This window comes from Amborella trichopoda, chromosome 6, assembly GCF_054954075.1.
Source record: "Amborella trichopoda isolate Santa Cruz 75 chromosome 6, AtrichopodaSantaCruz75HAP2 v2.0, whole genome shotgun sequence".
Taxonomy (NCBI): Eukaryota; Viridiplantae; Streptophyta; class Magnoliopsida; order Amborellales; family Amborellaceae; genus Amborella; species Amborella trichopoda.
Window position 1 is genome coordinate 20,906,278 of NC_142341.1, and position 16,283 is coordinate 20,922,560.

Sequence of the window (16,283 nt, forward strand, 5' to 3'; positions counted from 1 at the left end):
TACTGAACTACTTATTAAAGAAAAGGCAGATTACATGTTCTCATTGACAACACCTCTAGTATAACATACCCATAAACATGGATCAATCCAATAAATACAGAAGAAATTTAATGGTGAGAAACATGATACAAATAACTGACCTTATTAGAACAATTAGCATGAGATATGCACTTGGATGATTATCCAAAAATCAGAGTCCCCTAGATGATCCACTAGGCCATATCCAATAGAAAATTGTCTCTAATGGCACTCCTAGTCCTGCTCTTGCAAGAGCTTCTTTAGGAGCCTCTGTGAATACAAATGGACTTACTCAAATGTCCATACAAAAAGCTGTCAAAGGTTCAAGGACAACACTTTAATATGAACACAAAATTTTCGATTAAAATGTTCAGTTTTTTGGCAAAAGAATATCCTTTTCATAAAGCAAATTTTTCTCAAAAGGGCCTTCTTTCCAATGGAGTCAAATTTTCCTTTAAAGCAGTCTCCAACTCGAGAATGACAAAAGGGAATCGTCAATTGGCAAGCCAGTATAGATACTATGCCACAGGATGGATACTTATTTGTGGATAATCATCACATGGGTGAGGTAAAAAACTGACTTCTTCATAAGTCAGTTCAAACGTTTATTTCACACTATTTTCATGATTTAAATTACCAACTCCAAACCATAAAGAAATGCGGGAAACAAGAACGTCAACAACTGTACACAATAATTTTAAATCCAATTCAATGTATTGCAGTATCATAATGATCTATTGATCTGACAATGATCCAATTCAATTTATAACAGCCACTGATACTTAAACAATAGTTGTTGGGATCGGGAGGGGACCATGAAAGGTTAGAAGATTTCGTGGTTAGGAGCATTGTCCATGCATTGCATATGTTAGGGATCGAGATCGCTAAATGTTTGGATCTCGATTGCAACCCCAATGCGAACCTTTTGGGTTCTTGATCCTAACCTTTTGGAGATCTTTCTGCAAACTTTGAAAAGTACATATAGTATAGAAATATACATGCTCTTAATGCAGAGATCTCTTTATTTATAGCCAGCAAACAATGCAACTATATTAAAAGTATAATTGCAATCTAGCATGGAAATCATCATTTTGGTTATTATCTTGGTCTTTAGGTGGAGATCGAGATCCCTAACAGTGGCCATTGAGATCCATAACAGGAGGGATCAAGATCCTGAATTTAAAAATCGAGATCCTTTGAAGATCTCATTCATGAAAAGCGGAAGCGAGATTCCGAAGCGGGATCACCATCTAGAATGGAGATCACAGCAACTATGGCTCAAATCATTTCTTATTGTTTCCACGAGTCAACTTGATCTATTCTTTCCATCTGAAAGAGCCCATTAATGCTGAAAAGAATTCAACCCCCAATAGAAAAATCCAATCATAGACCTAGCGCAGTAAGTATTTAGTCAGCACTATGATCAACCTCATGTTAACGGTAATAAAACAATATTTGATAACTATTGTAGCACCTGCTCCTTTGACCATCTTACATGGAAGAGAAGTAACAATCCAAATATCGTAGATGTGTGATCCATCAGGTAAGTCATGATTCACTGTTGCATTAAGAACATGAACAGATTAGGAGGTTCTCGTGAAAAAAATGAAGAGGGATAAGCCCTTGATCACATAACAATATAAAATCTAGCAAAGTAAATTTAATAGAGATCACAACATAACCTGTGTTAGTTGGCTTCGATATTGGGAATATTGACTCCAAATTTCATATTAATCACCACAAATTTTTAGGGCCATGCTCCCCATAGTAGATTCAAGAATGCAATTGATGGCATTCATACCAACCATGCAAAATATACACAATCCAGGGGGGGGGGGGGGGGAAACAAATTAATTACATCTGGAATGTGTAAATAAGCTCTGCTTTCAAATGACCCATCATCAAAAATATAATGGCTGATGATTGATGAAATGAAATCATCACAAGTCCCAATCTCGCCTCACCATGATTTAGCAGTTCATAAGAATGTAACATGTTTTTATCAAGTTGTGAAAATATTAGACATCAACCAAAAAGGTCTGAACCCTGCAATGATTTTCCTTAAGTCTTCATGAGAAGCCACACAAGGCTTACTTCAATAAAAGGCTTACTTCAATAAACAACAATTATAAATGGGATATATTCACCCAGAGATCTAGGTGCCAGCAAAAGTTGCTCCAGTCAAAAGAAATGGGAACCACCTATCCTACATCAGGTATTCCCAAGGTAAGTCTAACATCCAATTCTCCACATTGCATTAGAAGTACAGAGAAATTTAGTTCCTCATAAAAATTGCAAAGCAAGTCCATGCACTCCAAACATTGCATTAGAACAAGGCCAAAAATCATTATCCTCACAAAAGGTATCCATAACATAACACTGGAACCTACAACTTACCATCAAGTACGGAGGTATAAGTTACAATATAAGAGCTCCAACCAATAAGTGTGCACATGAATCATAAGTAAATCTATTAAAATGACGAAGTATAAAATAGATCTGGTAAAACTTCTGCATCTTGAAGCATTCAAACTTCAAAGGCCCAAATGTTTCCTCAAAATCATATAAAATGGAGAAGAATATATTCAGAAGTCAAGATAAGCCCAAGCCACACATCTCCTAGAAACAGTAAACCGATCCCATATGTACTCGTGTTCCAAACTCCTATCCATGTTAATTTCACAGATCAAGAATAAATGCTTGTCAAAAAGTTGATGAATTATGTTTCACTTTGCCATGATCACTTATACAAAACTTCTAGCCAGATCCCCAGGTATACTCTCTCATGATCAATGAGATCTCTTATTTCACTTTTTAGGTATTTAAAACAAGCCATACTAACTTGATAAAGGTATATCTGACTTCGGGTGATTATTAGTCTCCCACTTAGCCCTTTCAATTGCTTTTGTGAAGGTAAAGCATAGATATATAACTACAAAACCCGAAAAAAAAAGAAAAGAGTAACATCACCATAGAATGTCATCCTCAATTTGAAAATCAACTAATATAAATTTGAGATCCCCATGAAACTTGATAAATTTCACACAACAAAATACATCCACATCCGTCACAAAGATCAAACAAACTATTGTCATTCAACATCTCTGCATAAATCTCTTGTGCCAGCTTCCATGATACTAAAGACCTACAAGGATATGTCTAGATCCTAGTGACCTAGAGCTAGGCAGCCTAAAAACCTCATTCAAGGCTTCATGAAACCATCCACTTTCAAAATCTTGCCCAAACAGGTTGATTCATTCCACTACTCCAAACAAGCGTCAAAGTAGCCTCCAAATGATACCATGAGAAATATCTGCATAGACGCTCGCATAAAACAAAGTTAAGGCATCAACTGATAAGAGAAGATTCACCATATTCATAATGAATAACAACTCCTATCCCAATATCTCTCTGAGAAAATTCATGCAACAAAGTAAGCAGAAAGGAAGAAAGACTCAGCATTACCAAACAATTGATTTAATAATAATAGCTGCCTCCTGATGAACGGTCACTTCTATACAGAGATGAATATGGACTGCGGCCGAACTGTTTCTAGAACATAAAGCATTGGAGCTATGAGAAACCAGATTGTAAAATAAGGGATGAAACAGAGGAGAGAAATTGAGACAGAAAATAAAGAAGAATAGCTATTTGCTGAGATGCCTTAGAAAAGGATTATAAAAAAAGAGTGTTGCTGGTTACTTACCTCGGTGTCATAGTAATCATGTGAATAAAACCCACTTCCAGCACCCATAGAATCTTGACATAAATAAGGGAGAGGAGAATTTCAATCAGATCATTTATAGGTATATTATTACAAGAGAACAATGACAAATGCATGAACACTTTAAGAGATTGTTTGGAAAGAGAACGCAAACCTTGGTAACGAGTCCTGGAAGGTGCTGCATCAGGATAACCATAACGTCCGCGTAGCCCGCTTCTAGACCCAGGCTCAGAATAACCAGGATCCTGGCCCTGAAGTCAATCACGAGTCCTTGACTAGTTAATTTTACATCTCATGTGGGACCATAAAAGCAGTAAATAGGGAGATCACTTAATATCCCACTTACCATAGAAGAATAAGGCCTTTTCCTACCATGACTCATGCCATCAAATGCATAGAAGTCATCACTATAATATCTATCACTAAAGGTACGGTCAAAATCTTCTTGAGGTGGAAATTCTGGTCTAGGTGGAAAAGGCCTGTCATTCACCCCATCAAAGGAAACACGCCTTGGCCGATCTGGACCAGCCCTTGAAATAGGACCCTGTGTACCAAATTCTTCATGATAAGCCACGTGACCGCCCCTAGAAGGGCCTCTTCCTCCTCCTGAGAAATAAGGTCATGTTAAACAAAAGGGTCAAGAAATGGTCCTGCTCCTTCCTAGTATTCAAATTTCTAAAACATGGAAAAAGGAAAAAGGTTTCTGCAATCAAAAGATTCCACAGTGATCTCTTTCAATAGATAGTTAAATACCTACCCCTCTGCCCATGGAATTCTGAAAATGAAGTGTTCATATGATCATCACTGTAGGAAAACCTTCCTCCTCGGCCACGACCACGTGGATAGAATCCCCTACCACGTTGATAACCTGTATGGTAGAAAGCTCGCCTGCCATAATCAAATCCTCTTCCTGTTGAACAGAGGCGAAAATGTAAGAGTTTCCACACTACATCAAAAAGCCAAAGATAACGAAAACACACTAAGTTTGAAAACTCAAAATGAGACAAACCCACCAAACCTAGAGCGCATTCCACTACCAATCCGAAATCCACCACGCATTCCACCCTTCACTGCAGGTGTCTTGGGCAGAGGATTTGCAAGTCTAGCTCTTGTTTTGACCTGCTTGATGGATACATCCCATCAGCAACGTTATAGGACAATCCACACTCAAGCAGAGTTGTATGCAGATTCATCAGAGGCATATGACCAAAATTCAACCACACCTAAGCAATTCCTTCCCCAGTCAAGTAACTTAAACAATAACCAAATGGAGTATTTCCAACCAATGGATTGGAAACCAATACACATTAGTGTCATTTGTGCATAAAACTAAGAACTAATCCACAAAATATGTAATTTGTAAATCCTTATTTCAAACTAGAAATAAAACATAAGTTTAGTCAAATTATCACAGGCATAACAATTAAAATTTCACCTAAGGTAGCTGAACCAACGAATGAATTTGAAGTAAGAAGTAAAGTGATAATCAAGAAATAGCAATCCTCCTTGGCGAATTTCCTTGTTGAGGAACACAAATATACAGAAGAAAGAGAGAAAAAGAAGAGGGAGGAGAGAGAGGGGGGAGGAGAGGGGGTAAGGGGAGGGCACCGACGGTTTGCACCAATTTGATAGGGAGGAAACGTGCCATCATTTTGATCCCTTTCTTCCATATACACAATCATCAAGTCGGAGCAAAACTCAGTTTCATAAATTCATATTATTGCTTTCACAGACTACCAAAAAAATTATTATTGCTTTCATTGGGATAATTTTATCGCGGAAAAGCATATAATGGTACATATGTCAAACTGAACAGTAGTACGGGTACAACATACAAACTCTTTAATCATTTTCCCACATTTCCAATGAAGAATGATACTTGGAGAAATCATTTCATTTCCCACAGAATGGCCCATATTTTCCATTCCAAACAGAGAAACATGCTTGGGCATGCAAACAGAATTGTTTATACCCACTAAGTTTACATACTTGGAAGTTTTCCATTCTCACACAATTAAGGATTATCTTTTCTAATGCAAGTACTTGTCTTTGAGCAATCATCAATCATTTCACATGTGGAGGACATGCCATAACTTACGCATATGCATGTATCCACCATCAAGGTTCTAAAAAGAATGAATATATCAGACCATAACAGGACTGGCAAATGTCTCTTTTAAAACAGTAATGACTATTACTTATTTTGTTCAGCATTTTTTATTATAAAAAATTGAAACCCAATATCACAGTCATAACGCAACAGACGTTTATGTATTTTATTAACCATTTTATTCCCTCGTTTACCTACACTGTTATGGGTAGGGGTTCTGTTAACAATATAACGGATGCTATTTTAATGTAACAGCCATGTTTTTGGACCTTGGTGTACATGCGTGCGTCTAAGCATTCGAGATCAAATTTTTTTCTGGGCATGCAACACAGAATTTCTTGATTCTGTTTTGGATAAAAGATGTGATTATCAGTATATGCAGAGAAGGCTCAAAATATTTACATACAAATGTACTTCACTAACCCTTTCCCTAGTTTTACAGGAAAAATCCTCCTTAAAAGCATGACACTCAATGAAATGACCTCATTCCCCCAGAGAAGCCACTCAGAATACCTAAGAAATGACTCTCATATTCAGCCATATGAATTATTGAACATATGTCGCTATCACACATGCATTTCCTTTTTTTTCTATTTTGATATATAAGATATCACAAATGTAATTGTGCCCATGCATGTGTACATGTGCATCTCTGTACATCTAGATGTTGAGAGAAAAATACGAGTTGAGGTGTGTACCCATACATATGGGTACAACAATGTACTTTATACTTGACAGTACATGCAGCACATGCAGGCATGTACTACATGACCTACAATTTGTACATAAAAATTATTTTTATATGTGTACTTCTTTTGCTAGCCATATCATTCTGTCCGCATGTTTGTGAAGCACGAGCTAATTATTCATAATGAAAAGACAATTTAAAAATATCTCAAGAGCCTTTTTTTTTCCCACTTGCAAAGACCAATACAGAATAGCCATGGTTATAATTTAAAAAAATTTGATACGGTTACCTTGTTCTTCCCATCAACCAACTCTGTGCTATTCAAGGCTTCAATACAAGCAACAGCGCTATCATGAGTTGTAAAATTGACAAACCCAAAGTCTCTCCTCTTGGCAGTGGGCATGTTACGTGCCAGTACAACACGTTCAATTTCTCCATAATATTTCATTTGCTCTCTTACGCGGTCTTCATCCCAATGTGGCGGCAGCCCATCAACAAAAACAGACTTGACCTGCAACAGGAAAGAGAGTAAAAGATAATGCCCATATAAAAGCTTGTAACAAGAAAGCGATGGAACAAAATAAAATGAAAGAAAAAATCATAAAGCCGTCCAAAAGCAAACTTGACATGCCCTAAAAACAAACCTGGGCCATGACCTCCTGATCTGGTTCACGTAATGGTTCAGCAAATGCAACTTTGGCAGTCCTTTCGGGGTGGCCAAATATAACATCTGGTTGTTGCAGCCGTTTGTATGCATTCATAGCATCCATGTGACATGAGAATTCCACAAAAGCAAAACCCTTGCTTAAACCTTCATGCTGTGGATCCGCAACTAAAGTGATAGTCTCCACACCATCTACCCCATACTCCATAAGCTTTTTCTTAATCTGCAATCATATACCCATGTCAGCAAATATGCTTCAAATGACAGAAAACAAACGCTAAGACTTTCACAGGTCACTGATTGGATGTGTTAAGTAAATCTTACAGCTTCCTTGGTCCAAGTGTTACAAATGTTCCCTAGGAACAAGGTATCATTGTCCTCACTAGGAGCAACACCACAGCGTTTCCCACGAATCTGGAATTATCACCTATTCAAATGAATCTCCACAGAAAGGCAACCAAAAGAAATAAAGATAAAGCCAATAAAGATAAAACCACAATTTCCTTTGTCATTAACCATTGACCACAGGAAAAATAACAACTGAGACTAATAAGCTAGGTCACTTTAAAAGTAAGGTAGCATCTTATAACAAAAACTCTCCAATCAGCATTCATTATTTTAAAGCCAAAAAGTCATTATTGTTATAGATATGCAAAAAGATTTAACGAAACTTTATACACTATGTTGGAGACAGAAAGCTAGACGTAGAAGCTAGAATCTATATGTCACTAATGATTACACATTTTTCTAATCCAGGCAGTGTATCCATATCAGAAATCCTCAAAAAAAACAAAGTCAGGCCCACATATCCAAATCTAGTGAAAATGCCTACGTAATACTGATAAAAACGAACAAACGAACCACTGGATTTTTCAACTCTGAAACAGCACGGCTTGCTTGTTCTTTGGTTGCAAATTTCACAAAAGCAAATCCCTTGTTCTTGTTTGTAATATGATTCTTGAGCAATCGAACTTCAACAACTTCCCCTATTTTCTCAAACGCCTTCTTAAGATCATCTTCCACAGCATCTTTATCCAACCCACCAACAAATATCTCCTGCTCCTTCTTAAGTTGTCTTTCCTTCATAACTTCCTTCATCTCAATCTCTTGTTCAGCCTCCATTTCCCCTGCTTCATCTCCTTCATCCACATCACCTTCATCATCCCCAGGTTCCTCAAAACCCTCCGGCTCCTCATACTCCACCATCTCATCCAAGCCATCAATAGCATCCTCATGATAGGCGTGTCCATCTTCTGTTTTTGTATCTTCATTTTCTTCATCCCTTTCTACCTTAACTGCATCATGGGCAGAATCCTTTGTGTCATGGGCATTTTGGAGGCCCTCAACTTTGTCCTTATCATCAGATTCTTGGGTCTCTTCTACTTTATCTGACTTGAACGCTGGTTTAGAAACCTCCTTCTTGGAAGTAGCACCATCAATTTTCTTTGAGCTTTCTTGCGGTTTGGGCTTGTTGGGTTCCAGTTTTTTTGGGTTGGCCTTTGATGCAGCAGGTGATTTCGATTTTGGGGTTGGCTTCTTCTCTGCAGATTTTGGAGCAGGAAACCCCACGTAACTTACAGTTCCCCGAGCAACACCATCAGGTGTACTCAGATTTTCTTTCCCTGTAACCACAACAAATAAAGGACAGCATAAGTGATCAAAACCACAAGCACATGCAAAAAAGAAAGGTACATACCCCACTGTTGTTCTTCTGAACTCATGGGAAAGGAGGCCTTTTTGTGAATGTTAACTCGTGAAAAAGAGTTTTAGACTAGATTAACAGGGTAATACCAATTAAATTACAATTAAAAGACGTTAACAACATATATTAGTAAAATAACAATAAAACCGCAAACTAACAAAATGTGCCAAGAAAAATGGTAAAAGGCATAAAATAACAAAATCATGTGAGAAATGAAAGTATAGAAGACATCATATACCAAACAGATTACAAAAAAACAATTTATTTTTCTTCATAATAACCCATCAGACAAAATTTAATGAGATTACGACACAGAAAAGAGGAGTATGCCATCATTAAAAGCAATAGACAGGATGCTGTAATTTACTGTGATGAGAATGCGAGAACCCTTCAGAAACACAGAAACAAAGACACATGCAATTGTGTTATTGAACACCTCAAACAAAAATATCCTTTTTCCCGAAAGACCTATCACACAAAAATCAAAAGACACTAATAGAACACAAATAACAATCCAACCGAAAAAACAGATACTCTTCATTGGAATGAGTAAGGAGTAATTTTTGTACTCGCCTTTTGTTTCAAATTTCGGATTGGCATCTTCTGTCAGCCCTTGTTTTGCATCGGTATTTTTCTTGAGCTCTATACTAGGAGAAGATTTATCAGAATCTCTCTTCACAACTGTCTTCTTCTTCATCGCCCCAATCTTGTTCACAACTGTCTTCTTCGACGCCCCAATCTTCGTAGCCTCAGTGTCTTTCGTCTTCATAACTGAAAATTATCCATAAAATAAAATAAAATCCAAAAATTATCCAAACTAATAGCTCCGAAAGATTAAAGTAGTAGTGTCACAAAGAAATCTTTGATTTTTTAAGTTGTGCTAGGTTTTGTAACAATTTAGAGCAACCCTATCTCAGAGGCTTCAATGGCCCCAACCTTAAACACGGTCACCATCATAGCGCATGAACAGGGATAACAAAACCCTAAACCTTACAATAACCATTTACATGGAAAACAGGGAAAAAAAGGTGCTCCTCTTTATCTCAACAAACCCTGGCTGAACACCAAGAAAAAGAACGCAAGAACAAAAGCGAAAATGAACTTAAATGTGAAAGTTCCTTGAAGAGAGGAGTTCGAAGCACTTCACCTGAAACAAAATCGCCTTTTGATTGCAAGATAGACAGAAGAGAGATTAAATGGCTAGCGTAAAGACGATAATAAAGACTAGAGTGGAGAGAGAATGGCCAGGAAAAAGAGAAATAATAAGAGAGAGAGATTACAGCTAAGCATACACACAAGGAGGAAATTATATCATACACCACTGCAAATGCGGTGGTGTGTATACCTCCTATACGCCGTGCCAAGACTTTATAGCCAAAATATTTAGGGCCAACTTTAGGAATCCGAATTTCGGAACCTCAATAAAGAAAGGGCAGTTATTTCATGTCACCGTCAATGTCTTCATGATGTAATGAAACTATATTTCTAGATTTTGTAGTATTTTTATGACTCAAAAATTACACACACCATCTTTTCATCTCAATAAGTAATTCTTAAAAAAATAAAATTTAAATTGCATCATAGGTTTAGAAAAAATGAGTCCCCTCCAACAATAAATCTAAATCATTCATTTGGTGAATTTCAAGATCTAGGGTTTTCTATGAACTTAAAATTATTTTTTCCTGTTTTAACATTGCTCATCTAATGATAAAATGCTATCTAAAAACTTTCAAAAGGAAAAAAGTTATTCTAAGGTCTAGGTCCAAGATCTTGCTAAATGGATATCTATGTTATTTGAGTTAAAAAATACTTTCTTGGATGTATTTTCATAGTTTGCTTTTTTTGTGATAGTTCATTGGAATCAAAAGAATGTACACTTGAAATTTGAGATCAAACAAATAGTAGTCCCTAAATTCATAAATTATAATGAGAGGTCCTGCTCCTTTTTTTTTTTTTTTTTATGGTAGTTTTTCCCATAATTTGATATTTCAAACATTTAACTACTTATATACTTTTCATTTTTATTTTTTGACATTTGTGGGATGGTCCATGTCACACCCCAAGATTTATAACACTGGAATCCCTGAGATGTAACAGTCTATCTTTAACAAAACGAAATGTTTCTACTTCACCATTTATTGTACTAAAACAGATTTTTCCATTTCTAAGAGTCTGTACAAAGTCTACTCATAACTAGTATTAACATGAAGGTTTAGATATACATTTGTGGATAGGACAAAGTTTACAATAGTGAATTTGAACAAAGTCACAAAGAGAAAATTTCATCATAACTATGACTTCTTCCAAAGTTGGTCCTGTTGTGCCTTCAACTAAGGAGGCTGCAATTACCTCGAAAAAATTTTAACATAGTTTGATGAGTTTGGCTACTCAGTAAGTGATCATCATAGTCCTAAAAAATAATCATAGTCGGAAGATGTAAACATTTTCAAAAAGAGAGGTCTATTAAAAACAATGCGAGCCAAAAAGCATTTATGGATAACAATTTCACTTTCAAAAATACACAATTAAACATAATCCAAATGATTGAAATGCATATAAATATTTTAACAGCAATGCATAACTCAAAGGATTTCACAAAATACCCTACTGGCATCCCAAGTAGGTCACCTATATACCCCACCAGCGTCCTGGATGGGTCCAAATAATCTCTGCAGATCCAAACATATCTCATCGCCATACCGGATGAGTCCAAATAGTCCATATCTGTGTTCCGGATAGGTCCACACATACTTAAATTATCTAAAAAACTCTTTAACATCAGAAAGCATCAACATCGTATATTCAAAGTATCATTGAAATCATTAACAGGAATTCACTTGAAGCAATTTAAACAATTACTTTCATTGAAATATTTGTAAGTAACCAATCAAACAATTTGGATAAAAATTGCAGACAGGTAGAAGATCGAACATGTATATTTGAAATGGAATCCAATAGGCAGTCGATTATAAATTTGCGAGCTTTTATAGAAATCCAAGGTTAAACACATAAATATCACAATTTTATTGAAATATAATTTCATAATTAATTATTTTACAGGAATAGGTAAAACTTATAGTATCTAAAATTCATAGACAAACAAAAATACAATTAAATGCAGAAATACGTAAATCTCACAGTATTAACAGTATTATAATTAATTGCAGAAATATCAATTTTTCACATAATGATTTACCAGAAATGACATCACTTACACATAAATTTTGAAGTGTCTAAAAGTCATAATAATAGGCATAAATTTTATTTTTAATAATTTACAATGTCTAAATTTCTAATAAACAAATAATAATAATTTTAACAGAAAAAAATGATACCATATGCTCATAAAATTACAGTATAAAAATGGTGAACAGACTATTTTTCAGGATAATGAGATCCTTTACCTATAATATTTGAGAGGGAACTTTCGGTAAAATTCGGCTAGAGAGAAGGAGTTCAATGCGTTCTTTAATTCACGAAGAGCACTAAACATTACTGAGAGGGAGGGGCGTAAGATAGAGTATTTTTGCAGAGAGAGAATCCAACTCATTCTCCCCTTTTTAAACACAAAACAAATATTATTATAATATATTATTAACCCACCTCGTACTTGAGGTGTTTAGAAGGTATTACATTAACACTTAAAGCCCACATCCCTAGAGGACGTGGCACAAGAAACAAAAGGTGAAGGTAAAAAGAGCAAAAAAAAAATTGATGGTCCTTAAGGACCAAATTATTTGTATGGTCCATCAAAGGTAAAAGGATTTTTATTTTTTATTTTTTTTATTTTATTTTATTTTTTTAATTTTAGGATTGTTACAGTCCGAAATCTAAAATATTGCACCATCCCATTTGTAGGATGATTCGATAAGCATAATGTCGAACCTCCCTATACTTTTAGCCCATCCTTCTTTATAAGGCCGTCCAACGTTAAAAACATTTTTTCAAATTTCAAAAAGGAATAATGAACTACATTATTTGACCATATGCTAAATTCAAAATATGCTTTTGAAACTTCCTCAATTTATATTATTAGGAAAGTATCACTCAATTGTCAAAAACACTTTACCAAATTATTAATATTATCAATTTTTCAAATGTAATACTAGAATGGTTTCTTTTTAAGTTTTGTTTCATTAAGGTACGTCCCCAACAAATTTATTTAATTTTTTTTTAATTGTCCCTGTATAGTTTTCAGAAACCTGAATAAGTAGGGCCATTGTTGTTTGGTCACACTTAAGTAGCCCCAGCAGAGTAACGTGAATACCTTTACCTGTTCTGGCTTTCAAAATCCAACATTTACATATTAACCTCTCTTGTCCTGAGTAAAATCAAGCCACTTAGTTCGAGGGAAATGACCTTAACATGTCTCTTTGTTCAGATTTAAGAACTCACAATAAGGGTTTCCAATTAAAAAAGTGAGCTACATGTTGTTAACCTTGAGCAAAGAATTGTAAAACAGTCATTTGGCTTGAGCTTCATATATGAATAGAAATGACAAGAATATCCCTCTTTGTTCAGGCCTAGGAACATGAAATGAGGATTTCCAACAAACAAAATAAGGGAACAATTGAATTTCTTTTGATTTTCCTTTTCTTTTCTTTTGTGAGAAATTCTCTTGGTTCACTTTATCACATATTTATGTTCTTTTAGATTACTTAGATTGTGCATAGAGAGGATATGACCAATGTTTGTGAGGCCTCCGTGCTTGTTTTTCTTACACATGGTCATTCAATTTGTATGAATGTGGTAGAAGATGACAACCCTGATCATGTATTATGACAGTTTGGACCACTTACTGGTCCGTACATGTTCACTCTCATATGGGTGCCTCCCGTGATTAGAGTTGATTATGAGGTAGAGTATTCATTAAATATGGCTCTCTGGTCGGTAGAGTGGGAGGCGAGGCACGCTCTCATATATGAGCTGAGTGAGGAGCATGTAATGGTGTCTCGGGCAATGTATGGAGACAGATATTGGGCTTATGCGAGGGAGATCATGTACATGTCTACGCGTGCTCGGGAGATCATGGAGAGGTTGGGCATAGGTAGCCCTGACGAGCTGGCCAGCCGTGAGGTGGTGCACCATAGATGTCGATTGTAGGAGATGATGCGCTCTTGGGACCCGGCTATGAGGCAGTGTGTAGTGGTGCAAGCTCAACTTGAGACTATGATGGCTACACTTAAGAGTGTAGAGGCAGAGAGAGAGAGAGAGAGAGAGAGAGAGAGAGAGAGAGAGAGAGAGAGCAATCTCGTACTTTGCTAAGTTCTGAGAAAGATCAGGCTCGGCTTGAGCTAGAAATGATGCGGGTTACCCATATCTAGGCCTGGTCTTCAGGTGCGGGACCTTCCCAGGCTGTGAATCAAGAGATGGACCCACTGCATGTGAATCTCATACGGGTGAGAGGTGAGCGGGTATGTACTCTTTCCTTTTGCTTTATTTCTTTTCTTTCTATTTGTCACATTCTCCCTTGTGATTTTGGATTCTATCCCTTTTCTTCTTTTTCAGGATACATATAAGACGCAACAAGAGATGCTTCACTAGGATCAGATCGAGATGACTCTCTAGCTTACATTGATGACTTCGGCACTGGAGCAGGCAGGACGTGACCTGGCACAAGCAACTAAAGGCCAAAGGATAGTTCTGAGGCCACTAGTCCCTGCTTCTCCTGTAGCTTCGAGAGGCAGCGGCAAGCATAGAGTACGCTCCAGAGCGAGCGTGCAGGAGGCCTCGATTGACTTCCAGTCAATTTCGAGAGATGGGGATTAAGTCCTTTCTTTTGTATCTTTCATGCACGCTTTTCTTTCTTGTTCATGATGTATGGAAAACCTATATATATATATATATATATATATATATATATATATATATATATATATATATATATATATATATATATATGGTTTCCATCCACGCATGGTTGTAGTATTTTTTTTATTTGTTTTGCATCTCTTCTCTCTTTTTTACCCCTAAGCATTATTGGGATCAAGATCTCTCTTTTGTTTATCTTTCTTTTAGGCCCCTAAGCACACTTGGGGCCAATTCCCTTTATTCTATATATTCTTTTTTCTTTTTTTTGGATCCCTAAGTGGACTTCGAATCAGCATTTTTTTTTTTCTCAGAAGCATATTTCTTGAGGTACATAGCATTAATAGGATCGTTTAATTCCTGTCCTTCAAGGTTTCCGAGTTTGTAGGCATTACCTGTATGAGTCTGGATTATGCCATATGGTCCTTCCCAATTAGGCTTGAATTTTCCTAATCGGCGAGGATTCACTGTTGAATTGAAGATTTTCTTTAGGACTAGATCCCCAATTCTAAATTATCTCGGTATCACCTTCTTTTGATACGTTTGCTCGATTATGTGACGGTATAATTTTAAATTCTTTACGACATATTCCAAATTCTAACTTCTAAATTCTAAATTCTCAATTCTAAATTCTAAATTCTCTTGGTATCCCCAATTCTAAATTCTAAATTTTCTTTAGGACTATATCCCCAATTCTAAATTCTTTACGACAAATGTTTGCTCAGAGTCATCTCTTGTTTAGTGTTTCGAGAGTGGCCAGTCGGGCTTCAGCCTATTGCTTGTAATCCAATACCTTGAGATCAAGTATCCTAAGAGAGGGTATCTCCACCTCAATTGGAAGTACTGCCTCCATGTCATAGACCAATGAGTAAGGAATCATCCTTGAGGCTGTTTTCTTAATGGTTCTATAGGCCCAAATTGCAGCTTATAACTTTTCATGCCAATCCTTGCCGCCTTCTACAATTCGATCGATGATCTTCAAGAGAGTCTTGTTAGTTGCTTATGCTTGTCCATTTCCTTGGGGATAATATGGTGAAGAGAATTTCTGCGTTATCCTGAATTTTTGTACAACTCTGTTGCTTTTTCATTTTTGAAGTTGGTCCCATTGTCAGTAACGATCACTTCGGGGACTCCAAATCTATAGATGATGGTGTTGGTAATGAATCGGGCCAATTGTTGTCCTTTTATTTTTGTGAATGAGGAAGCCTCGACCTACTTCATGAAATATTCAATAGCAATGAGAATAAACCTGTGCCCATTGAAAGCTCTTAGCGTTATCATTTCCATTATGTCGAGGGCCCATATAGAGAATGGCCAGACTAGAGGTGTTGAGTTGAACAGCATGGAAGCAGAGTGTATGAGGTCTCTATAAACATCGCATTTAGGACATCTCATCACATATTTTCAGCAGTCTTCGGTCATGACAGTCCAATAATATCATTGTCTTCTAACTTTCTAAGCTAGGAGTGCTTCCCTGCGTGTCTTCCTTCGTCATGTAGCTCTTTGAGTACCGTGTGGATTTCTAATTGGTCAATATACCTCAAAAGGATTCCTTCGAAGGAATTCTTG

General features: G+C 36.4%; 1 protein-coding gene across 1 annotated transcript; it reads right to left on the reverse strand.

Moving 5' to 3' along the window:
- Nucleotides 1-3,007: 3,007 nt before the first annotated feature.
- On the reverse strand, nt 3,008-10,249 carry LOC18430691 (uncharacterized). Its single transcript, XM_011623762.3, has 13 exons — nt 10,054-10,249; nt 9,480-9,677; nt 8,066-8,826; nt 7,529-7,618; nt 7,185-7,427; nt 6,830-7,051; nt 4,756-4,861; nt 4,500-4,652; nt 4,089-4,348; nt 3,897-3,993; nt 3,725-3,777; nt 3,484-3,570; nt 3,008-3,331 (listed from the first exon to the last, which is right to left on the reverse strand). The coding sequence occupies exons 2-12, from the start codon at nt 9,673-9,675 to the stop codon at nt 3,496-3,498; spliced, it is 2,256 nt and encodes a 751-aa protein (XP_011622064.1). The 5' UTR covers nt 9,676-9,677; nt 10,054-10,249; the 3' UTR covers nt 3,008-3,331; nt 3,484-3,495.
- Between the last annotated feature and the right edge of the window lie 6,034 nt (nt 10,250-16,283).